General features: G+C 37.3%; 4 protein-coding genes across 6 annotated transcripts; all 4 read right to left on the bottom strand.

Annotated features, from left to right (window-relative positions):
- Nucleotides 1–2,994: 2,994 nt before the first annotated feature.
- Nucleotides 2,995–3,990, bottom strand: LOC111486248 (myb-related protein 308-like). Its single transcript, XM_023133295.1, has 2 exons — nt 3,679–3,990; nt 2,995–3,498 (listed from the first exon to the last, which is right to left on the bottom strand). Exons 1-2 carry the CDS (start codon nt 3,939–3,941, stop codon nt 3,015–3,017), a joined length of 747 nt encoding a protein of 248 aa, XP_022989063.1. The 5' UTR covers nt 3,942–3,990; the 3' UTR covers nt 2,995–3,014.
- Nucleotides 3,991–12,129: 8,139 nt separating this feature from the next.
- On the bottom strand, nt 12,130–17,246 carry LOC111486242 (L-ascorbate peroxidase 3-like). Of its 2 annotated transcripts, XM_023133290.1 has the most exons (10): nt 17,193–17,246; nt 16,938–17,107; nt 16,513–16,637; nt 16,107–16,156; nt 14,942–15,007; nt 14,813–14,861; nt 13,713–13,795; nt 13,553–13,632; nt 13,346–13,448; nt 12,130–12,520 (listed from the first exon to the last, which is right to left on the bottom strand). In XM_023133290.1, the coding sequence occupies exons 2-10, from the start codon at nt 17,048–17,050 to the stop codon at nt 12,329–12,331; spliced, it is 861 nt and encodes a 286-aa protein (XP_022989058.1). In that variant the 5' UTR covers nt 17,051–17,107; nt 17,193–17,246; the 3' UTR covers nt 12,130–12,328. The 2 variants fall into 2 exon arrangements, with proteins under 2 accessions (XP_022989058.1, XP_022989057.1); XM_023133289.1 differs by having other exon boundaries at nt 16,938–17,215.
- Nucleotides 17,247–18,431: 1,185 nt separating this feature from the next.
- Nucleotides 18,432–23,068, bottom strand: LOC111486234 (putative amidase C869.01). Of its 2 annotated transcripts, XM_023133278.1 has the most exons (6): nt 22,980–23,068; nt 21,689–22,285; nt 20,890–21,104; nt 20,313–20,558; nt 19,470–19,668; nt 18,432–18,882 (listed from the first exon to the last, which is right to left on the bottom strand). In XM_023133278.1, the coding sequence occupies exons 2-6, from the start codon at nt 22,193–22,195 to the stop codon at nt 18,511–18,513; spliced, it is 1,539 nt and encodes a 512-aa protein (XP_022989046.1). In that variant the 5' UTR covers nt 22,196–22,285; nt 22,980–23,068; the 3' UTR covers nt 18,432–18,510. The 2 variants fall into 2 exon arrangements, with proteins under 2 accessions (XP_022989046.1, XP_022989045.1); XM_023133277.1 differs by lacking the exon at nt 22,980–23,068 and having other exon boundaries at nt 21,689–22,931.
- Nucleotides 23,069–23,458: 390 nt separating this feature from the next.
- Nucleotides 23,459–25,139, bottom strand: LOC111486238 (eukaryotic translation initiation factor 4B3-like). The gene is made up of 2 exons (XM_023133280.1): nt 23,871–25,139; nt 23,459–23,747 (listed from the first exon to the last, which is right to left on the bottom strand). The coding sequence occupies exons 1-2, from the start codon at nt 25,067–25,069 to the stop codon at nt 23,684–23,686; spliced, it is 1,263 nt and encodes a 420-aa protein (XP_022989048.1). The 5' UTR covers nt 25,070–25,139; the 3' UTR covers nt 23,459–23,683.
- Nucleotides 25,140–25,735: the final 596 nt, after the last annotated feature.

The following is a 25,735-nucleotide window of genomic DNA, read 5'->3' as shown; positions in this document are numbered from 1 at the left end:
TAAATTCTTTGAGTTCTTATGATTGAGCCACCAAAAAAAACAATGACACATGCTCGTATAGATAATGTGAGATCTCACATTGGTTAGAGAGGAGAACGAAGCATTGCTTATAAAGATGTGGAAACTTCTTTCTAACAGACGCGTTTTAAAAACCATGAGACTGATGACGATATGTAACGGGTCAAAGTGGACAATACCTACAAGAGATAAGTTTGAGCTGTTACAAATGGTATCAAAGTTAGACATCGAGCAGTGTGTTAGTGAGGATGCTGGCCCTAAGAGACTGTGAGATCTCACATCGATTGGAGAGGGGAACGAAACATTTCTTATAAAGGTGATAAAACCTGTCCTTAACAAACTCGTTTTAAAATCGTGAGACTGACGATGATGCGTAACGAACCAATATGAAAAAAAAAAAAATATATACAAAAATTGGACACAACCTCAAAGTAAAAAAAAAGAGGGAAACAATTTCCAAAAACTTTATTATTATTAATATTATTATTTTTTATAATAATTAAATAATTTAAAAAATAATATTTCTTCCATTTGTTTTTGTTCAATACATTTAATTATATTTTTTATTCTCCCACGTGTTATTTATTTATTTTTATTTTTATAAATACAATAATGCAAAAAGGTTCAACTACCCATTTACTTTTTCAATTTCTCACATTTAATTAATTCACTCTTCATATCACTATTTTCTCTATTAATTTATTATTTTCATTTTTTTTTTCCTTTGGGATAATAAATATCTCGATTAAATTACACATTTTTAATCTGTATTTCAAAATTTAGAAGTTTATTATGCATATATAATAATAAGTACGTCGTTATAGCTCTTAATGTAAAAAATTTGTTTGATTTGGATGGTAAGCAAGTTCACTTGGTTATTCTCGATCGAGCTAATAAATGGGTAGCAACTATAGAACACGAAAGTCAAGAGTTGAACGGGCAGCAACTAAACACTGTTAGTCAAGTTTCTAGATAGCCAAGCGGTACATTAATAAATAGATTAGACTTTACATATCAGTCATGAGCGATAATGAAGCTCGAAGATTTATGGGACATGTCTGACAAATTTAATACCAGATGGATAGAGATCTTACAAATAAGAGTAAACGAACCGCTTATAATTAATTAATTTCTATCCATTGCGTGTTCATGTGTATTGATTTCAAGGTGTTCGATAAGTATGGAAATTATGTTTTATGTTTTAAAAAATTATTTAAAATTACTAAATATGTAAAATTAAGAAAAAAGAAAAAAAAATGTGTGAAATTAAGAAATGAAGAAATTCAAGACTTGGAATGGATAAGTCCCAAAAGGTGGAAAAATAAAGGAAAAATAGAATAAATATTTAATTCTGTGGGGGTGAAAATGACATTTTGTAGACTGCCACCGCCAAAACCGCCGTGGGGAGGCAGCCGTTTTTTAAGTAGGACGGCGGTTTCCACCAACCACACCCGAAGGTTGGTACCGAATTGCTACTTTGGACGGTGACCTCTTCATTACGAATTTCCCGAAATACCCCTTTCCTTTTTCTATAATTTATATTACCTTTTAGCCCGGTGAACTAAATTTTAAAATAAGGTAACGGACATCCATCAATCTAAATAGTAAAAACATGTATATTAGGCAGAACTTTCCACAATCTTATAAAAAATTATTTCGTTCCCGTCTTCAGTGGTGGGATCTCACAGTCTACTTCCATTAAGAACTCAACGTCCCGATATTGTTTGTTTTGGTCCATTACTTATTGTTGTCAATCTCACTGTCCATCTACCCCTTGGAGGCCCAATGTCCTGATATTGTTTGTTTTTGTCGGTTATGTATTGTCGTTAGCCTCATGATTTTAAAACGCGTCTGTTAGGGAGATGTTTTCATACAACTGAAGGGGATCTCACAATCCACCCTCTAGAGGGCCCAACGTTCTGATATTATCCGTTTTGACCTGTTATGTATTGCCGTCAACCTCACAATTTTAAAATACGTCTGTTAGAGTGAAGTTTCCACACTCTTATAAAAAAATATTTCATTCATCTCTCGAGCTAATATGAGATCTCACGTTTAATATTTTCTACCTAATTTCGAATGAACAAAGAAAAATGACAAAAAGAGGGAAAAAAAAGAAAAGAAAAGTAATGCACTTTTTACCAAAACGAAAATCTTGCCAAAGATTCCCAATTTTATAAGAGATCCATTGAAAGTCGAACCATTCGTCTTAAAATAATAAAAAATATACTTGAATATATGAAAAAATTTAATTTATTCGATATATCAATAAAAATATATCAAAAACTGAAATTTATATGAATTATTTTACATAATAAACAGAAAAACACGATATAGAACGATATAGAACAGATCAGAACGATATATTTGTCGGTAAAAATTATAAATTGATTTTAAGTTTTGAAAATTGCACCAACTTGCAATTAGAAACAAAGGGAAAGTTCATGCATTTATTCATAATCTCAAAGTCAACTAAGAATACCTAAGCCATGAAATGCATGCATGCATAATTGGATGTATATACATCACACACATATATACATATATATATATATATATATATATAGAAAGTAATTTGCAATTAATTTTGGAAATGAATTTTTGGTTGGAGGGTATTGGAGCTACATACCTAATCTAATTTAATTTAATTTAAGAGGTTGGTTGAAACATATAATAAATTGGAGAGTTGTTAGTTCTTCCATTTTAATTTTGTTTATTTTCTCGAGCTAACTTCACCTTGAGATGCCTACAGGGTAGGACGGTGGGACGGGTGGGACGGGTGGGACGTGAACAGAAAAAGCTTCCACCCCATCTATTTCCATTTCGGTCTCAAAACTTTTCATTTATTGTTATCGGGATCAGGTTGAGAATCCTCAGTGAAAAATTCGTACGTGCAAATAGGGTTCTCGACCGACCTTCTTAGAATGATAAAATTATTAGAATTAACATATAATATTATTTTAATTAGAAAAAATATCAGTTTTCAATTTGTAAGGTCATTTAATCTCCAAAGTTCTACAATCCAATACACAGCTTTTCAATCCCAAAAAATCAAACCCTTTACTATTATCACTTGAAGCAATAATATTATTTTTACCATTTCCACACCTGCAATCTTTACTGTTCTCAAACCCCAAACTGCAAGAAAAGCAAACACTATTTCTCCCTTCATTCTTCATCGCCGCCCCGGCAGCCACCGGGTACGGCGGGCTGATCTTGAGGTCGAGGTTCAAATCTAAAAGATGTTGTTTCTCTGTCGGAGAAGAATTGATAACTGGTTTCTTTCTATCCTCCTGATCTTCCACGGCGGAATTGGAAGCAAAGGATATGGTGGTTGCCGGAGATGATGGGTCGACGATTGCCCGATGTGTCGTTGGGTCAATTCCTTGACTTAAGAGCTTTCGCTTTATGTGAGTGTTCCAATAGTTCTTGATCTCGTTATCCGTTCTTCCAGGTAATCTTCCAGCTATCAACGACCATCTAAGTGGGAAAAAACAAAAAAGTACTCGTTAATCAATAATCAAAATGCTTCCTTTTGCATATTTTTAACAACTTTGAGTCATAATTATTGATGGGTCAAGTTCAAATTTTAAACTTCGTGCAAAGTTTAGATCCCAATCATACTATTATAGAAATACGTAACATGTAACAGAAACCTACCTGTTCCCGAGGAGACTATGGAGTTTGATGATGACTTCATCTTCATCTTCAGTGAAATTTCCCCGTTTAAGATCTGGACGAAGGTAATTGATCCATCTGAGACGACAACTCTTGCCACAGCGGAGGAGGCCGGCGGCCCTAGGAAGGGAGCGCCAACAACCCTCGCCGTGAGCTTTAATATAAGCAATAAGACGGTCGTCTTCCTCCTTAGTCCAAGCCCCTTTGTTTGTATGAGCCTTCTCACAACAAGGAGACCTTCCCATGGAAGTTGTAAAATGAAAATGTTTAGAAATGTTGATTGATTTTTAAGATGGAGGGCCTTGTGAGGACATGGGGTATGATGCCTTTTAATATGATTTTGACTCATTTTAGGGTTAGAGAGAGAGAGAGAGAAGATATGAGGTTCTAGATGAGATGGTGAGTTGAGTTGAGTTGGTAAGATAGGTTAGATGGAGGGGAGTGGGTAGTGGGACCCTTCTTTTAATTTTGCTTTTTGATTCAAAATTAGCATTAATCATGGACTTAGATTAATTAAATTATGGGTAAACTTAGGTAGGTATAAAGTGGGAGAGAGAGGTACATCTTTTTTTGTTCTCTCTCCTCTCTTTGTTCTATGAAACTACCAACATTTGTATGAACCGCTCGAGAATACTGTTAGTAAATATTGTTTATTTTGGTCTGTTACGTATAGTTGTCAACCGATGTGGGTTCTCACAATCCACCCTCCTTGGGAGGCAACGTCCTTGCTGGTACACTACCTGATGTCTGACTCTGATACCATTTGTAACAGCCCAATGCCTCCGCTAGTAGATATTGTTCGCATTGCCCCGTGTCTGACTCTGATACCATTTGTAACAGCCCAATGCCTCCGCTAGTAGATATTGTTCGCATTGCCCAGTGTCTGACTCTGATACCATTTGTAACAGCCCAATGTCACTGCTAGTAGATATTGTCCATCTTGCCCAGTGTCTGACTCTGATACCATTTGTAACAGCCCAATGTCACCGCTAGTAGATATTGTCCGTCTTGCCCGGTGTCTAACTCTGATACCATTTGTAAAAGCCCAATGCCACCGCTAGTAGATATTGTCTACTTTGCCCGGTGTATGACTCTGATACCATTTGTAACATCTCAATGCCACCGTTAGTAGATGTTGTTTGTTTTGCCCGCTACATATCGCTATTAACTTCACGATTACGCGTCTCGGGAGAGATTTTTACACTCTTATAATGAATATTTTGTTTTTCTCTCCAATCAAAGTGGGTTCTCGCACAAACAAACAAGAACATGATAAATAAATGTAAAAGACTTTGGTTCATTTCGGTCTTTCTATACCTTCACTTTTTGTTCATTTTAGTTCTAGTACTTTTCAAAACATTCATGAGTCATGGTGCATTTAAGAAAAGATTAGGTTGGTCTCTTCCTTTTTTTATTTTCATCTCATTTATTTCAATCTTATAATTTTATGATTTTGTTTTCAAAAGTTTTCATTGTCTAATTCTCCCAACATGACTAAATTGGTCCGTTTTTAAAAGTACGAGAATCAAAATAAACGTTTTAAAGATACAACGATTAAACTAATAGTCGAAGAGATCGAAAAAACATTAAAAATTTAGGTTAGTTGTACGTTCAAATAGGAAAATCATGGTCGAGAACCAACCATAGATTACCACAAAGTTTTCCATCTTTTTCTTCTTGAATGTTCAAAGCTGAAAGTTCAAAACCCATATGGTAAAATTTTGAATTTTTTTTCCAAAAGGTGTGTGGAAAGGGAGATTTGTTATTAATTTCTTTTCTTTTGTGCAAAACATAGGAAGATCTGAGTTCTTTATTCTTTAGGTATGCTATCATACGAACCCAGAGAAACAAAAAGATTGAAAAAGAGAAAGGGTTTCTAGAAGAGTTGGCCACATTCGATCAAGAGGATAAGATGACTAATCTTTTTCGGTGACTCAATCATATGAACTTTATGATTAAACGTGCTTTATTTGGAGCAATTTTAGTTAGGTGACCCTCCTGAAAATTTTCATAGAAGGTAAAAGAATTCGTGTTGATATGTGGGAATGTCGGGACCATCAAGTGTTGAATCCTGATCCGTATTTTGAGCATATGTCATTAAAATATAAGATTCATGAATTTGTCTAATAAGAATTCGACGGGTTCGTATAGATTTAAAAAACTTTATAAAGAAAATAAGAAAAGATTGAATTTCTAGAAAGGGAAGAGTCACAATATATCACCAACCCACTATTGTGTGTCCTTTTTGTGTCCTTTCTTATGCTCTAAACTAACAACTCAATCAATGAAAAAGTTACCATTTTTACAAACTTTATTATGATTCCACACCAAACTCTAAACAAAAACCCTTTCTTCTCCAAAACCAACCTTCAAAAAGTTTGTAAACAATGGAAAATTTTGTTGCTCTTTGTTGGGTTGTTTTTGAAAGTGGAAGAACATGGAAAGATGGGAATTGTTCTTAGAACATGGGAGGAGGGTGTGTTGAGTGTTGTAATGGATATGGAAAGTGGGTTGTTTTATAGAACATGGGAGGAGGGTGTGTTGAGTGTTGTAATGGATATGGAAAGTGGGTTGTTTTAGAGGTGAGAGGTAGATGAGTGTCACAATCACACCCTATCGAGACTCACAATGTGATCATGTTGCACTTACTCTCACTTTTGAGTAAGTCAAGTGAGCTAATTGAAACTTTGGTTGTTGTTGGGGTTGTTGTTGGCATGGGTAATGTGTGCTCAAACCTCTGATCCGTTCTTGAGAAAAGGTTTTAGAAATAGAAAATGTTTGAAAATTGATTCAAGAAATCAATGTTATACAATAGTACACAAATAAACAATCACGTCCAATTCAATCGTTAGTTGATATTGTTGTCTATTTTGGTCCGTTACGTTTGATCATCAGTCTCATAGTTTTAAACCGTGTCTTTTAGAGTTATGCTGCAGAACTCAGTACTCATCCAAATAATGTTTTCTTTATGCTTTCCTTTTAGAGCTTCCACATTACACGTCTTTTAGGGAGAGATTTCTACACCTTTATAAGAAATAGTTCATTCCCTATTCAACCGATGTGGGATCTCACACTATGGCTTTGATAGCGTATAACAACTAGTCACATCTCATATAGTACATTATAAAGCATTTTAGATTTGACAAGTGTAGATATGATTTTGGGGAGTGCTCATACAACCTCTGTTTGAGTACATCTTGTCTATTCTCATGAGAAACTTGTGGACTTAATTGCAAAAAAAAATCTCGTTCTAATGTAACAAACAGACATCATGAACTATCTACATACTACTCAAGAAAAATAATGAATGTTATTTTCCTAACTTCACTTCTATGGTCATTGCAGCAACGTGTCATTGCAGCAACAGACATCATGCTAATGTGTCTTGTCTTTACCTGAAGAATAAGAGTACTACATGAGTTGAGTATTTTAAGAAATACTCAATACGAAACCCCACTGTTCAGGTCGAAAAATGCGTACACAAACAAACATGGTAGGACCTATCCTTTTATAAAACATCATAGAATGGCCTTAGGCTCCACTTTCCAACCCGAGCAAGGTTGGATGTGTGGTGCTTCCCCACACGGCCCATGCGCTTGCACATGGGCCCATCAGGCAGGATCGTATACCCCTAGGCCTGGCTCGTCGGGCTAACACGCTCACACCGTCGGACACCATAGAGGGAAAGTGCCCGCATGATATCATGACAAACATAAATATCGTAAGGTATGCATCTAGTCAAACATCCACTCATACATAATCCAACGAGCCTATGGGATATGCATATGCAATTTTTTATATAATTTACATGACATGGTGTGGAAGTTTATGCATCATAAATTATCAAATCATAAACATGATTCTACATTATAGCATTAGCTTATAAACATGTCATAAGATAACAGTCATAATTATGATACGTGTAAGGGTCACGAGACACGTGTCATCATTCATACGACATACTAACCAAGCCAACAGGGTCATTTACGTGGTTGACCTAAACCATAGTTACTATCTTATTCTTGACACTAGCTCGAATCTATCTTTGAAACACAAGTCAACCTATTTGGCTCCACGACATCGAGTTAGTATATGTTAAAAGATTTAATCCATCCCAAGTATTACATCAAAATCATTCCGAATATTACATCAAAATCATTCCGAATATTACATCAAAATCACTCAGGTCTACAATTCACACTTGCCTACCCTTCACTCTATCCTTAGCAATGAAACTTACCCTGCTGGGATACTCACAGACAATACATGCGATAATGGTTCTAATTCGAACCTAAACTAACTTAATTCGAACAGATAATACATGCGATACAAATATGAAAGAATGAGTAGATCTTAAATCAAACAATGTTAGGTAAGGTGCACAAGAATGGATAGGGTACCTGACACCACTAATCGGCGTTTTTAGTGTCCTTCTTGATGGTGGAAGCATAAGCTCTCGCTTGGAGTTGGTCTACACGGTCCTCCTTGCATTGCCTGGACCTCTTAGCTGGTCAGAAGGATTCTCAATGTGTCTCTCTAGACCATTCATGGCAATGTGACCCTCTTGGCCGCACGTAAAGTATGCTCTAGTCCGAGCCAGGCACCATCCTCAGTGCCTCTTGCCGCACTCGTCGCATGTAGGCCTCTCGTCTCCCCTGACCCCCTATTGGTCTAACTGTTGACCACGCCCTGGGTCCCTGCGGTATCCATCAGTTTGTTGTTGTGGGTGCATTGGCAACTGACAATGTGGGTCGATCTAGTTATATTGTCGCTTTTGTCCCCCTACAGCTATCGGTGTTGGCGGTTCTCGGAGTTCTTCGCCTCTGTTCCCATCCATAGCCTTAGCTGCCCTCAGAGCAGCAGCATATGTGGTAGGGTTTATGGCCTTAACCATGCCACGGATACTTTGGTCTAAGCCTAGGATGAATCTCTGAGCCAACTTTAGTTATGTATCAACCAACTCCAAAGCAAAGCGCTTCAATTTAATGAACTCTCTTGCATAGGTAGTGACGGCGCGTCCACTCTGTGTCAACTGGGTGAATTCCTGTTGTTTTCGGAGTTGGGCCTCGTCTGAGCTGTACTTTGCTCAGAAAGCTTCTCTAAATTCTAGCCATGTGATCACTCCTCCATTGGGGCTAAGGATCTTCCGAGTGAATTCCCACCATAACTCTGCATCGCCCTGCAACATGAAAGATGCAAACAACACTTTCCGATCATCAGGGCAGTTCATCAACCGAAAAATGTTCTCCATCGACAACATCCACATTTCTGCAACTGTCGGATCTTTCGAGGTCCCGTCAAAGATACGAGGTTCGTACCTCTTGAAATCCTTAAAGTACCTTGCTCCTCGAGTTGACGTTGCCATGTTGGCCTGTTCGTACCTCTTGAACGCCACTACATGCATGACATGACTAATATGTATGGAAGAATCCTTAAAACATTACAAAATAATATCATGGACTTAAACATTCCTTTAAAATAACATTGTTAACAACACACCAAAAACATTAATATAAGTTCAAATGTAACAAACATACACCCTACTACCTACAAACAACAAAAGGAAAATAACGAATGGTACTAAAAACTTTGCTTCCATGACTGTCACATCAACATCGTCAGCCGTGTAGGGGTGCCTTACTTTTACTTGAATAATAAAAGTAGCACGCGGTGGGACCCATCCTTTTATAGAACATCATTGTATGGTCATGGGCTCCGCTTTCCAGTCCTGTCAGAGTTGGATGTGTGGTACTTCCCCACTCACGGCTCGTACACGCACACATGGACCCACTAAGCGAGCTCGTATACATACCCCTAGGCCTGACTTACACTAATGCTCCTATGCACCGTTGAACACCATAGAGGGAAAGGATACCCATGATGTCATAGCAAACATAAATATAGTAAGGTCCACATCTGTACTAAACATGATGAGGAAGTATCCCGATGCACACGACACATAAATGCATAAGGTCTTCATAATTTAAAATCATAGCATAAGTTTATGACCTCCACTCACACAACATAACGAGCATATGGAACAAGCACTCGCAATTCTTTTCATACCTTTCATACATAATTTACATGGCATGGTGTGTGAATATTTATGCATATCCTATATAGAGATGCCCATAATGCAGGGTGGGATGTCCCCACACGCACCCCCACCCCACAAGAAATTTGTGGGTTTATTGTTCTTAGGAAAAATAGTCATTTAAAAAAAAAAAAAAATTAATGTATACTTTTTATTTTTCAATTCAAACTAAATTAGTGTTAATTCATTCCTCTAATTAATTAAATTAGTGTTAATTTATTTCTATTATTAGAAATTGGAGTTAGAATCACATTTTTGTAAATTATTATTCGTTGATCAAACAAAAAATAATAACAAAATTTGATATCATTTTTAAATCTAAGAAAAATAGCACCAAAAAAAATAGTGAGTTTTTTTATTAACAATTTAATAGTTGAATCAACAATGACGATGAATGCACAGCCAAAACAAAACAACCCAAAAAACATTAAACCCATTGGAAGATATAAAACCCAATGAAGCTTGGGATTGGAATTTAGAAAATCTCTATTTGAAAAATATATTTAGTATGTATATTTATATTAAGCTAAGCCAAGGGGGCCAAGAGTTGGGCGAGAACAAAAACAAGAACGAAAATACAATCTTCTTCTATGATCCTATTTATATAATGGGGAGAAATCTCTTTCCACTTTCTCCTCCATTCTCCGTCTAAATGGAGAACTCCCACCCCATCAACGCGAGTTACATGGACATCTCTAATCATAAATTATCAATATCCTAAATATGATTCTATAACATGACATAATCACATTATAGCATAGCTCATAAACATGACATAACACAATATAGTTTAACATAGTACAACATGGCATAACATACTATAACATAGCATAACAGTCACAATTATGACACATGCAAGGGCCACGAGACACACATCATCATACATCACACAATTCATCGCAACCAAGCCAACAGTAAAGTCACTTATTTGATTGGCCTAAGCCGAAGTTGCTATCTTATTTTTGACACTAGCTCAAAACTATCCTTGAAACATAGGTCAACCTATATGGGTCCATGGCATCGAGTTAAAACATGTGGAAGGACTTAATCTACCTAAAGGTCTCAAACAATTCTCTATTTTAACTTAATTACACTTCAAAGGGTGAAACAGTGTTGCACTCACCTCGATTGCTCCTGATAACGTCAAAAACTTACTTTGAAACACAAGTCAATCTATATGGGTCCATGGCATTGAGTTAGGATACGTAGAAGGGCTTAATCCACCTAAAGGTCTCAAATAATCCTCTATTTTAACTTAATTAGACTTCGAATGGTAAAACAGTGGTTGCACTCACCCCGATTGCTCCTGATAACGTCAAAACCAGCTCAATAAGGGTAAAAAATGTAGGAAACGAGTCCAAAAAGCCCTTAAAATTTTGTGAAGAAGATTGGCATATATAAGTTCAAAGCTATGATTCTAAGATATTTTAGGTGTGAAAAAATTCTAAATGTTTAGCGTATGTTTCAATTAACATGTTTTCATTCAGATTGACGAGCTTTAGGTGTTTCGACACACATCCCTTCTTGATTTGATTTCATATTCCTTTACTATAGGAAGGAGTCTCTTGATTTTAGGTGAGGGATATTTTTGTCCATTGTTTCTCACTTTCTTGTGGGCTTGGTTTGGTAAATGAATTGACGTAACAGTGGTAGTCTAAATTTCAAAATATTCCAAATGGGATGGCTATTGGCTCTCTATTCCTGGGTTTGGTGGGGGAGTGTTCAAAAAGCTTACACAAAAGAACATAGATTCCGATTCACAAAACACAACACTTGCCTACATTTACTCCCAAGGGTCAGTCTTCTAGAATCTCACTGAAACCTAGTTGGGATCTTTTTTTTCCTATAATTTTTTTTTTATTAAAAAACCATGAAAAAGAAATTATAAAAATATAGATTTCAAAAACAAAAAAGTAAAATGATTATGAAGGACTTGAAAAGAAATAGGCGTGGGGGTGGGTTTGAAGATGGGAAAATAAATAAAGAAGAGAGGGATTGCCCATTCAACAAAAGGCAGCTCCTTGAAAATACCAAAAGAAAGAGGGTCTAAAGTTAAAATGTCTCTATTTCTAGAACTTCACGTGTTCCTAAAAGCCTCTGCTACCATTTTTTTCTAACAAAATTTGGTCAATTCCATCTACTGGAAGAGATCTGATCAGATTCAAGGATCAATAATATACCAAAATCTCCCTAAAAATTGACTTCACAATAGCTAATTTATCCCAAATGAAAGATAATGTAAAGTCAACTGAAGCTTCAATATACAACAAATTAGAGATTACCTTCTTAACTGAATCATCAGGTACGAGGAACACTGCTCTGAATGAGGCAACAAGGAATTAAACATATAAAGCAAGTCGTAAATTTTCATGGTATAATAATAATCTTGTTGAGTGATTTTGTTTATGAAGCTAATACATAGAATCAGTATGATGTCTAGATTGTTTTACTGGTATGTATTAGATCTCAAGTGCACAATTTTTCAGGTCTAGAAATGAACTCAATATTGCTATATAGACGACAAGTTGACCTTGCTAATTACTTCAAATTTTTGCGAATTTCATAGAAATAGCTCAGAATTACCACAGCAGCTGCAACCGCAACTCCGACGGCACCTTGTGCTAATACAGTGCTGTCGTTCGCAATTGCCCTAGCGGAACCTGGAGTGAAGCCTAGCTCTGAGAGTTTCTTGTGTGATTCAGCATAATCTTTGAAGAATGCATCTTCATCCTGTGGACCAGAATGGAATAAAAAAGTACTCATATATATGTGGTAGCTGAATAAGAGAACAGCTAAAACATATTTTTAGTCCTTAAACCATGGCATAATTTCAAATGAATCCTTAATTTCCATTTCGTATCAATTTGATCTGAAATATCATTAAATTGTTGGATCACTTCTATAAAATCAATCATCATGTCGTAACGCAACTACAATGTACCATAATCGTACTCATCAATTCCAAAGAACCAAGCTACTGTTTTCAGTGATGAGTTACTAAAAAAAATAAATTAAAAACAACCAAAATGCACAATCATGCTCGTCTAGCGCGTATTGCCCGTGGCACATGCCCATGCCACGTCGAACCCTTTATGTTATTCCATGTTGTATTGCTTTACTATTGTATTTCCCGTTTGTATGACGATTTGGCAAAATCATGTCTAGGCCTTAGTCTAAATTACCCCAAAATGCACTATAGAGGAGTGTGACTAGTTGTCAACTTCTCCCCTTGATTTTGTATGACCGTTCAGCGAAATCACGTCCAGGCCTGCCAGACCTGAATCGCCTCAAAATGTACTATATGGGAATGCGACTAGTTGTCAAATTCTCCCTCCCTCGGAAAAATTACTTATTTACAGTTTAAGACTACAAAAGTAAGTCCCTCAACTAGTTTCTCTATTTGAGCCACTTCAACGAACTCCTATAGTCTAGACCAAGCGGATTCTTTATATTAAGATTGAGTTAACCGTTACAGTACGATCTTTCAGTTTCCTCTTATGGTAGCAAAATGGTAAATTTTCCCACTTATCCATAACTTATAAAAGACGGCCTTACTTTTGCATACAATTCGACGTACGGACGGAACTCAGGATCTTCAAGTAAAGCCTTATCAGTAGGAAGTTTTAATAGTCCTTCTGATTCTCCTTTCAACAGTTCCCTATCAACATCAAATTGACAACAATCAGAAATAACGGCATACGCAATGCATTGTTTATTAAGATGATATAAAATGATTAGTTTGAGATACTGCTCGAGTCCTACACAAAATAAGAGTTATCAAACTTCAGAGGATCCTCTGTCCAAGGTCCATCAAAACCAGATCTCTCCGGATGTGCTCTTCCCTGTAACATAAGAGTTCACAACTTATGATTCAACTATTGGAACAATAAAGCCATGAAAGAATTATGTGTGAATAAATTACCAATGTGTGACCCCCAGACAATGCAACAATATCCTTGTCAGACAGGCCCATTCTATAAAAAATGTCACGCAGATGTGGTGCACCTATCATCAAAATTCGAAAAAAGCTAACATTTATAATATCAACTTCTATAAGTAACAATTTCCTAAAGAAAATTAAGCAAGAATGCACAAAATGAATCATTATCATTAAACCCTAGGAAAATTACGAAGCTTCCAGAAAAATACAGATCAATTTCACAAAATATTATATCAAAAAGCATAGTCCAAATATGAAATATCATGTAGAGAGCTGACTTCTCTTTGACACTTGCTCCCTTTCCTTCTGTATACTTCAGTGTATACAAAAATGTATGAGGCAAAGACTAATTGTTTGAACACTAGTCTACTACTAGAAAGATGATATTATGACTACAATATCGAACAATCATGGCTTTGGTGCAGATTACCCCACCTCAACCTGTAAAGCTGTTATTATAAGAGAATGAATTAAGATATTATATCATCCTCCTATCTTCGACAAAAAGAACTATTTTCTTCGATGAAAGAAGAAGGTTAGACCTTTTCTATGAGGAAGAAAGGAAGATCTTGGCTCCGAGGGGAAAAGAATTGATTTACTATCTATCTGTATGGGTCTTTTTCACTCCTATGCAGATTTCTTATTGCATAAAAGAGCCCGTCGGGATTCATAGAACCAAAGGAGTAGAAGCATTCGGAGTCTGCACATGCTTTTCCTATTATAGTGGAATGAACTCTATTATCAACATGGTTAAATCACACTCAAGACTGGCACTGACACCTTACAATTCCAATTAGAACCTGTAAGTTGTCCAAACTTCAGCTTACTTTATTACAACATGAGTAAAAATTTTACAGCAAATTGCAACTAATAATAATACAAAAAAAATTTGCAGTTCTTCCTTCTCTTTCTCCTTGACAAATGATTACAAAATATAATGATCACGTTAAACTACTCATCTACAAACTGAACCATCATATTATTCATTCACAGTACATAGCTGGATGCAAAGAAGGCATATATATATCATTCAATTTGCAGGATTGCACGAAGCTACATACAATATTAAAGAATTATTATACCTTTTTTTGCATCAGGAAGTCGGCCTTCCCTGGGAGAAATTCTTGAATCCTGAGGACAAATGATTCAGGCGCTACCACAGTAGATGATGTAACCATCAGATGCTACAAGAAACAAACAAATTACTGTACCTTTCTACCAGAAACAAAGTCAATAGTGGGGCCTCCAGTGACCTCAACGGCAACTACACCAGCTAGCTGAATTGAGTATATTTAACACTATCAGATTTTGGGGGACTGTAAGAAACTTTACAGCATTAGTGAGTAGTGTATACTCGAAAATCTCATTGTTCTTGTCATAGTAGATGCATGACAATATTTGAGTCTGCCATGGTGAATGTGTAAGATTGGAACAAGTATTGATACTATGATCTAGTAAAAATGAATATCTGAAACTCTTACATCTGCCTGCTCCTAACATTTACACTCATCACTTTGTACTTTAGTAAAAAAGAATATCTGAAACTCTTATATCTGCCTTTTCCTAACATTTACACTCATCACTTTGTACTTCAGTACCCATGACTGGTGCCACCTTTGGCTCACTGAGGCAGTAGGAACAAATATATGAAAAATTCACTCAAATTTGGGACATGGATTTTTTTCTTTTCCCCCGACTTACTGGTGAGGTGGGGAGTTAATGTGAACCGCAATTCTGGTCAGTTTCTCATCAACTCTAGATGCAGTTTTTATCACATTAATTTATCATTGCCAAAAAAAAAAAAAAATCACTACTTCTAATTACAGTACAGGACTTCTAGTTCTAAAAATTTCCTTCACGACTCTGGTAAATAAAGTTTTCCTATCACAATGGACACTTTCATTAAGCTTTAATCTAGGAGTTATGAAGAAGCATGTATAAACTTGTTTGCTAAAAAACAAAGGTATGTATAGCATATGAATTTGGAAGATGCACGCATCTTTGTCTGGCACTATAAAGAGCTTTAGAAATTATATTACGAACCTACTATGCTAATAAAATTTCAATTCTACTTCAAACTTCAGTTGGAAAAGATTAACGGCGAGAGATGTTGAAATGCTTAACACAAGTCAAGTACAAGCGCTTGACCATGGTAGTAACACCAACATCCATGCAATACAATCTTCGGTTCTATAAGTAGCAAGCCCATGATCACAAGTCAACTTTAGAAGGTAAAGAAATTCATCTAAGTTCCATTAATAAATCAATTATCAATCACATTATATTTCTCATATTTACATTAAAAACACATAGTTCCTTTGCGGAATCTATTCCACGTAAAATGCATATCTACACGACCGTAATAGTCTCAGTTACCTGGTATAAGTCTGCATAAGTAATCTTCGGATGTTTAGATTTCACTTCCTCTGTTATAAAGGGGAAAATGGAAAAGAAAAACATTCAAATAGAGAAAAAAAAAACAGTTATCACGCTCATTAGCAGATACAAGAGACTAGAATCTCCTAAGTGATCCTAAACTAGGATTAGAAAACACAAAATAATTCCTATGCTCGAAGTGTAAGTCAAGCGTGTTAATTTGCAATATTTAGTGGATATTCTCGGTAAATAAAAAATAAAAAAAAAAATGTGATACAGCTCCACTTTCTAAGCTAACATTAGTGAAGATACTTCGAACCTTATTCAGATAACTGATTTAATTAACTTTCAGTATACACGGTCGTCGACTCAAAGAATAAAACACTGAAGGAATCAGAAAGCGTACCACAAAAATCAATAGCCTTTTTCAGACCATTATTAGAACCATGAGAATACTCCTCCTGATTCCTAATCGATCCATTAGGCCCACCAGTTTTCGTACTCACATCATACGTACCAGCGTCGTGCCAACTACAAAACACGCTACAGTCTTAGAAACGTCGAAAATTAGCTACAGTTGTTTGTCAGAAATCACTCAAACAAATTCAGAGAGAAAGTAAACCATCGCTCAACAGACAAAAAAAACCATCGAAATCGGAGAATTCCTATTTCGTCCATATCACGCTGTCCTAAAAGCAACTGTCCGCCTCCCTCATTCAATCAACCGAACCCGAGAGAAAAACGAAACGACACAAATAACAATCCGAGAAATACATCATTTATTCCTATACTTGCAAAGAATCAATCAAAGTCAATGTTGAGAGAGAATACGCCAAACGAAGCATGATCGGCGCGCAGTTCCGGTTGGCAATGAGAGCACGGAGGTCACGGCGAGCCTTTTCGATCTCCTTGAGGTACTCGGTGTCTACGACCGGTAACGCCATCGGAATTCAACACAGCACCAAAACTGAAGCAGTCGCGTCGCACAGTACAGAGATTACCTGAGGATGAAGACGAAGATGAATCAATTGGATTGGATGTTATAATACGCAGATGAACGAACGAAACAGAAGTAAATGCCTCGACCTCAGCAAAAAACAAACCGCCCCTAAACTGATAACGCAAGCTCCAAAGCTCATCCTTTGGGGCATGAACCGCCACGCGCCTAATTTCAATCAACTATTTATTTATTTATTTATTTATTTATTTATTTATTATTGTTTATAGGAGGAATTCTGAAGTGAAAATTAATGTACTTATGAAATTTAATGCATCATTTTTCTCAAATTTCTACCACAAATTACGTATACAATAAAATTTTCAAATTAAGTATGCAATAAATAAAAAATTATTCAATGAAAATATATGGAAGTTTTTCAAAAATTTTAATCCTAAATTTGTACTAAAAAAAATGAAAAGAACGTGCAAATTAAGATGACTAACGTGCAAATGAATTTATTAATCTTAATCATAATAATGCGGGAGAATAATTCAATTAGTCAAATTATATATATATATATATATATATATTTTATTTAAAGGCCGTATTAATTATGGTTAAAGTCAAATTATAAATGTAACCACATCTTAAAGACCGATCTCGTCATATCCCAACCACGACACCTATTCCAAAACAGAAGTCTCACCTGTCGTTCTAACGCCACCAAATTGAGTTTGATATAGCATTTAGAGGAGAAGAAAGTCCTAAGTAAAAAAATACGATATTTGGTTAAGTTAAGATTGCAAAATTTTTATCTTCACAATGTGGACTTGTAATTTGAATGAGGATTCGGATTTTTGGAGTTTTAAAAATTTTCTTTTTTGTCATGAAATTATTCTTTGATGGTTGATTCACTTAATGTTTCGAAAATTTGATCTTAGGATCCCTCTGGGTGGGGTTTGAGCCCTTTGTGCAAGCACATCGAGAAGTAGATTCGACCTGGGTTACCCTACACTTGCAAGACGGATACGCCAAGTTCAGATAGAACCTACGACCATCAGGTTAAAAGCTCAATGCACTACTAACCAAGTTATACACCCATGAAAAGAAATATAGGTGGGAGGATTGATGCATAAGGCAAAGAGAGTGGCCCTTTGCCTTTGACCAATCTCTGTCTAGCTCGAAGGAACCTTTGCATGCCTCTATTACCTTTTGAGCGACTTACGTCCCATAGTAACTATCTACTTGAGACTGTCTCTTGGCCTGTAGATCCTAACACAATGTTAGAATACTAGCTTTTTCAGAGTGGTATCTCACTAATGACTCGGGTCGAAATTATCTCCACATTTTCACTAAGGCAGGAACATAGAACATTGCTTCAAGAAAATAACTTATTTGACCCGAAGTCACATTTTCCAGCAGTTACACTAAATCTTCTAGTTGCAAACATGTCATACATAACATTCACAAACTTGACAAGTCAGAAAGAAGAGGAGGAGGCCTTCGTACCATGGTGGCTTGTTCGTATGCATAAGCGATCTCGATCAGCTTCGGTTCGGTCCCCTTAAGACCCGAAAAGAGGATGCCAAACGGCTCTCCGTTTCCTTCATATCCAGCAGGGACAGAGATGGCAGGATATCCCCCAATAGCTAGAACAGTTTCGGCTCCAGTCCCTAATGTTACCATTGCATCCAGATTATAGGTCTTCATCATTTCCTCAAATCCATGTCTTGATAAGTTTTCCATCATACTAATCGCTGCCTTCTCTGCCTCTCCGATCCCCTCGGTTTGCTCGGATAAAAGAAAGGCATCTTGGCCATACTCTTTCATGTTTTCCTGCAATGCAAAAAAGCAATATCAATCTCTTATTTTATCCCACGAGACCTTTCGGCCAACCCCACAAAGATTGTGAGATCTCACGTCGGTTGGAGAGGGGACGAAGTATTTATTATAAGAGTGTAAAAATCTCTCCTAAAATTGTGAGGCTAACAGCGATACGTAAGGGATCGAAACGGACAATATCTGCTAGCTATGGACTTTGGCTATTACAAAGGGTATCAAAGCTAGACACCGAACAGTGTGCCAACGAGGACACTGAGTCTCGAAGGGAGGTGGATTGTGAGATCCCACATCGAATGAAGAAGGAAACAAGTGCCAGTGAGGACGCTGAGCACCGAGGGGGGTGGATTGTGAGATCTCACATTGGTTGGAGAGGGGAACGAAGTATTCTTTATAAGGGTGTGGAAACCTCTCCTTAATAGACGCGTTTTAAAAACTTTGAGAGAAAACCCAAAAAAGGACCAAAGAGGGCAATACCGGCTAACGGTGAGCTTGGACTATGACAAAGATCCCATCTAGTGATTATTAGGAGACATGCAATTTTGTGAACTCACATGTAACGATTATTACGAGACGGGTCTTACCAGTTCAGGATGGTTGTTGTTGAAGGCAATAATGTCAGCTAGAGACCGAACTGGACTTTGGATCAGGTTCTTGAGGTAATCGTTTATGGTGAGCTTGAACTCAGCTATCATTGCAACTAATTCACCACTTTCATAAGGATTCAGAATTGCAGCTACATTTGATATTTGAAGGTTGTCTACAATGGTTGCTCCACTTTTCCTTCAATTTTAGGAAAGAGCCAAACTCAGCAACTAGTACAAAATCAATATTTCACTAACTACAGTTCAAGTGGCATCCAAACCTTAAATAAGACTAAAACGTCACACAACAAAACTTAATGTTTAGAGACTAAATCGTTCCTTTTATAAAAGTTCCAAAAATGGTTTTAGTTTATGTAACCGCCCAAAATCACCGCTAGCAGATATTGTCTTCTTTGGGTTTTCCCTTTCGAGCATCCCCTAAAGGTTTTTAAAACGCGTCTACTGGGGAGAGGTTTCCACACCCTTGTAAAGAATGTTTCGTTCTCTTCCTCAACCGATGTGGGAACTCACAATCCACCCTGCTAGGGAAAGGTTTCCACCCCCTTATAAACAATGTTTCGTTCTCCTCCTCAACCGAAGTGGGAACTCACAATCCACCCTGTTAGAGAAAGGTTTCCACACCTTTATAAATAATGTTTCGTTATCTTCCCAAACCGACGTGGGATCTCACCGTTTATTAAGAAATGGACTTCAAGAACTAAAAAAATGCACTAATGCTGTTCAAAAAGCTCATTGTAAGAACCCTCTTTAGATTTCTCAAAAGTAAGAAATGAAATCATCTGTGGGCCAAAGGAGAAAAAAGAGTTAACAATGAAGTTATACCTTAGCAGCTTGACATGATGCTCAAAGGATTGAATGGCCGTGGATTCATTGGCATACAAATCAGAAAAGGGATGCCTAACAATGCCCAATCGTTTTCCTGTAAGCCCATCTCTCTTCAGAAATTGCTTATATCCACCAGACGGAATGAATTGAGATCCAACCTTGGTTGCCTCAGAGTCCATTGGATCAAACCCAACAATAGCATCAAGAACATAAACAGCATCAGAAACTGTCCTGCATATGGGCCTGTCAATCCCCCCCTCCCCCTATGTAAGACACTGTGCAACTCATACTGTGTTTGGAAAACTAACAGTTTAAGCTCAATTTCATAATTGTTTTTGATTTCTTAGGAATCACCATTCACGACCCTCTACAATTGTATGATATTGTCTACTTTAGGCATAAGCTCGAGAGTATTCTTTAATTATAAACTCATGATCATTCCCTAAATTAGTGGACGTAGTCTTTCCTTCAACATTCCAATCAATAACCTAGGATCGACTTCATCTTTTATAAGCAAGAAGAACACTGAAAGAAAAAGTACAGAAGAGATTCAGTTTAATCTAAGTTTTTATACCCGATTGTGTCTTGCCGGGGAGAGATGGGGATAACGCCGGCACGGCTCGTGAGACCGACGGTGGGTTTGATGCCGACGACAGAGTTGTAATCGGCCGGACACAAAATTGAGCCATCTGTCTCGGTTCCTAACGACACCGCCGCCATGTTGGCGGCCACTGATATGGCTGAGCCACTGCTTGAACCGCAGGGATCCCCTCCTTTCCCATATGGGTTCTGTATGTTTGATCAAATTTGTCATTGAAAATTATGAAATTAGCATCGTTTCATACATATTATCCTAATTTTTTTTTTTTTTTTTTTGAAATAACTAAAAATTTAAATATTTTCTTAATAAACATGAAATTCTTAGTGGAAAATGGTAAAAAAAAAAAAACAAAAATAATTTTCAAAATAAAAAACCAAATAATTATAAAACAAGCTAAGGTGATTTGAATTTATTCTTATTTTTCAAAAATCTATTAATTTTATTAATTTTTATATTTTTAACTTAAAATTTTAGACGTGTATGCTTTTTTTTATTAAAAAAATAAATAATTACCCAATGTAATTATATGTTTCTTTATTTAATAATTAAATTATAAATTTAATTTATGATCTTTTAAACTTATGCCTAAAATATTTAATAAGCTTAGATATAAAATTAAATTTGTTAGATATAAATTTGAGAAATTTTATTACAAATAATAAATTTAAATAAACATAAATTTAAAATATTTTTAAAATTTGTATTTTTTTTTTTTTATTATTTAAAAGAAAATAGGGACTGGAAAATAAAACTAAAACATTCAGTTACAAACCAGGGCTTGACCGCCGCGAGCACACCAACCATGGGGAATCTTCATAGACCGAGACCCATACCACTCAGTGAGCGAAGTTTTCCCCAAAATCACCGCACCGGCGTTCCTCAGGCGATGGACCACCTTCGCATCTCGAGGCACCACCGAACCAAGCAATGCGAAGGAACCGGCCGTGGTATTGAGCCGATCCTTGGTTCCAATAGAATCCTTGAGCAGCACTGGAATTCCATGGAGTTCGCCAAGGGCTTTTCCTCCAGCGAGCTCCCTCTCTCGATCGGCGGCTTCCGCTTGAGCTCTCGCATCAGGATTCACTTCGAGAACGCTTTTAAGCACTGGATTAAGAAAATCGATCTTGTTGAGGTAGTGATCGAGAAGTTCTCTGGAGGTGAGCTTGTTTTGGGAGAAGGCGTGTTGGATTTCGGCGACGGTTGCTTCGTCGATCGGAAATTGAGAACTGTTGGCTCCGATGAAGAATAAGAAAGCCGAGAGGAAGAAGACGATGTTCATTTTTGGATAGTGGCGACGACGGCGGCGGCGGTAGGAGCGTATGGACGGAGATTGGGACCGTCTGGATTTCTAGAGGAAAAGGATTGGATCCTGGAAAGTCGACATTTCTAATCTTGGTCAATGCGTTGAGTGAAGTGCATAAATTGATTTCCAAATAAGAGATATCCACGTGTGTCGAGATCCCTTCACCACCTCCTAGCGGTGATGGAGAATACAATCCTCATCTCATCCCATCCTCGACTCCAACTCCGTTTAGCTAACGATAAAAAAATACTTTTATTCTCCATTTAATTAGAGATTCTTCCGTTGTTAAATAATTCTTATGAATTGACCAGAGAGAAACTCATTGCTCGTCGAAGATGAAATGTATTGAAGTAGATCGAGAGAAGATTGGTTGCAGTGAGGGAAAAAAAACTAAATAGTTCATTCTATAGTGTCTTAGAAGGAAAATACGAGGATAACATATCAGTGGATGTCAAAGATGAATCGAGAGTTTTAGTTACGAAGGCAGAGTGATCAACACAACAACAAGGAGCTAAACCTCCTTTGTGCCAAAGCTAATATCGAAGTTGCCCTAAAGAATATGTGCCCAATTAGAGCGTTCGAACTGAATCGAACGATGCTCATGCGATATATGATATATTATCAGAAATCAGCTACATTGGTGAGATCGAAAATATCATTCGGGCCATGTCTCGTTCGTACATTGTCATAGATGAGTTGAATCTCAATATGCTATTACTTAAAAAAAGAGACATTTCATAAAGCGTTGAGTAGAACTTACCCATTTCAAGAAGGAACAGATCAAGAACTGGCCCAGCTTCCATAGATGCTTTCCTTTGCTTTGCTGCAATAAGCTACAAGAAAACAGAAAGGTAGGCACAGCAAATTCCTTTCTGATACGAAGTTTTAATCGAAACAAGACTAAATCCCGTTCTCAAAGGTTCAAACGAACCTACCGTTAGCAGATGATTAGCTTCACGGTTATAAAACGCGTCTGTTAGAGAGAAGTTTCCACACCCATGTTTCGTTCTACTCTCCAACCGATGTGGAATCTCACAATCCACCCTTCTTGGAGGCCCAGCGTCCTCGCTGGCACACTGCTCGGTGTGTGGCTCTGATATCATTTGTAACAATCCAACCTCGCCGCCGTTTTAGTCCGTTATCTATTGCCATCAGCCTCATAGTTCTAAAACGCATCTATAAGGGAGATGTTTCCACACCCTTATGGAATGCTTCATTCTCAACATAGGATCATAAATGTAGACAAAACACGACTTGAGATTAGAACAATAAGGTTAACACAGTAGTACTTCGGCTTAAAAACATTACAGTAAACTGACTAACTTGACTCAAGAACTACCACCAACAACACATCAAAATTGTTTCCCTGGAAAAGTTATAAAGCAACATTAGAGAATGTTGTCCATAGAACAAAACTTTCACTGACTTCCATGTCTGTCTTTCAATCTCTCAGTATTACATTCATCAAGCTTCGTTCTTGTTCCCGTCCCCGTCCCCTTCGCCATCGCCATTTTCGTTGTCCTCCACACTGTAAAGCAAAAATCAGTTAAGATCATACCAGAAAACAGAAATGGGTGAATGTCAAGTTACTTTGTAAAGTTAGCTGATATGATTATAGCTATGTTACAAAGCTAGAAATGGTTGAACAGACCTGTCGGGACGAGATTCCGGTGACTCCTCCGGGGGCGACTCCGGCTTCCTCCAGCTCCTCTCTGTTCTGTCCTCAGCAGCATGACCAGTTCCATCCCCAAAGCTCTTTTTCCCAATGGCGTTGGATTTTTCAGTCTTCTCCATCGACAGTTCCTTAATCTTCATCTCTAATTCCTCGTCAAGTTTTTTCCAATCATGTCCTTTCTCAGCCAGAACCTCTTCCCTTGGCCTCGCCTCTCCAAATGGATTCGAACTCTTGGACCTCGCCGTCGTCCCTGATATCTCCGACGACTTTACATCGTTCACCGGCAGCGTACGTGGCTGAAGATTAAGCTTCGGCCGACTACCACCACCGCCGCCGCCAGAATTACCTTCATCTTTCTTCCTCCCCCAAGTATCTGAATCCGCACCACCACCGCCGCCGCCATTATTACCTTCATCTTTCTTCCTCCCCCAAGTGTCTGAATCAGCACCACCGCCGCTCGCCGTGAACCCTCCTCGTCGCTCTCTGTCAAATCCGCCGTTAGCCCCAAATCTCCTTGCATCCGATGGAACATTGCTCTTATTAGAAACCCAACTCTCAGATTCGTCGGCTTTTGACGATTGCGAATCCGAAAACCCTAATCCTCTATCCCTCCTCTCAAATCCATTTCCAGCCATTGGTTTCTTAGTTGAAGCCCAATTATCGACTTCGTCAGCCCTAGAAGGTACAAATTCCTTACTCGAATCCCCCCTATTAAATCCACCATCATTCCTCCTATTTTCATCAGAGACCCTAGACGAGCCCCACTTCGAGCTAGACGAATCATCCCCATTCGAATACCTGTTACTCCTCTCATACGAACCATTCGAGCCATAATTCCTAAATCCACCACCAAGCTTGTTCCGGTCGAGCTCCTCCGCCGTGCGTTCGCGAGGGCCGGTAGGAAGTACCAATACATCTTCATGAGTGCGGCCCTGCGAAGAATATTTTGAGCCGCTACCGCCATGGGCGGTGAACTCCGCCAACGAGAGAGTTTGCCCTTTCTTCTTCTGCTTGGTGGCCAAGGCGTCGTTGAGGGACGGAAAATCCAGGCTGAGCTCCGCCTTCTTCTGCTGCTGCTCCTGCTCCTGCTCTTCTTTGAGGAGTTCAGCTTCGTGCTCCTCGGAATCTAGCGCCCAAGCGCCTGGTTTGCCCCATGGAGAAGCCATTGCCGGCATTGTTGCCCTGCTTCGAGATTCTGTGAGAATTGGTGTTTGCGTTGGTTGGCAGCGAAATGGATGGCTGGAGTGGCTTCTCGAACTTTATAAACTGGGGAATGACAGATTCTGATCGGATGGTTGAGAAATGACAGACATTTGGATTCAACGGTGGACGATGAGGTTCTCACATTTGCTTATCGAATATATATATATATATTCAAAAAATAAGCTTTTTTTATTCGTAATTAAATGCAAATGTAATTACAATTTAACATAAGATATAATAGAAAGTCAATAAATATTTACAAATAATATATATAATTAATATTTATATTAGAAATAATAAATATCTTAAGATATATATTCGCATTTTTCTTACAAATTCGGTCCAGAGTTAGAAACTTATAATATTGTAGCTACTCACAGTTATTTTGGCCGAAGTTTCATTTCACCGTCACAAAATTTAACTACAAATTTGATCAATATTAACTATTAACCATAATACAACTGAGTAATACCAACTTCTAATGATTTCATTTTATTGCATTTAGTAGATAATACATCATACTAATACTTTCGGGCTACTAAACATCAACTGCATCATAAACAAAGAGAAACTTACAAAAAAAAAAAAAAAAAAAAAAAAAAAAAAAAAAAAAAAAAAAAAAAAAAAAAAAAAAAAAA

The sequence above is a fragment of the Cucurbita maxima genome, unplaced genomic scaffold, assembly GCF_002738345.1.
Source record: "Cucurbita maxima cultivar Rimu unplaced genomic scaffold, Cmax_1.0 Cma_Scf00011, whole genome shotgun sequence".
In the NCBI taxonomy this organism is placed as follows: Eukaryota; Viridiplantae; Streptophyta; class Magnoliopsida; order Cucurbitales; family Cucurbitaceae; genus Cucurbita; species Cucurbita maxima.
Note: the sequence above shows the minus strand (reverse complement) of the source record. Positions and strands in the feature narration are given on the sequence as shown.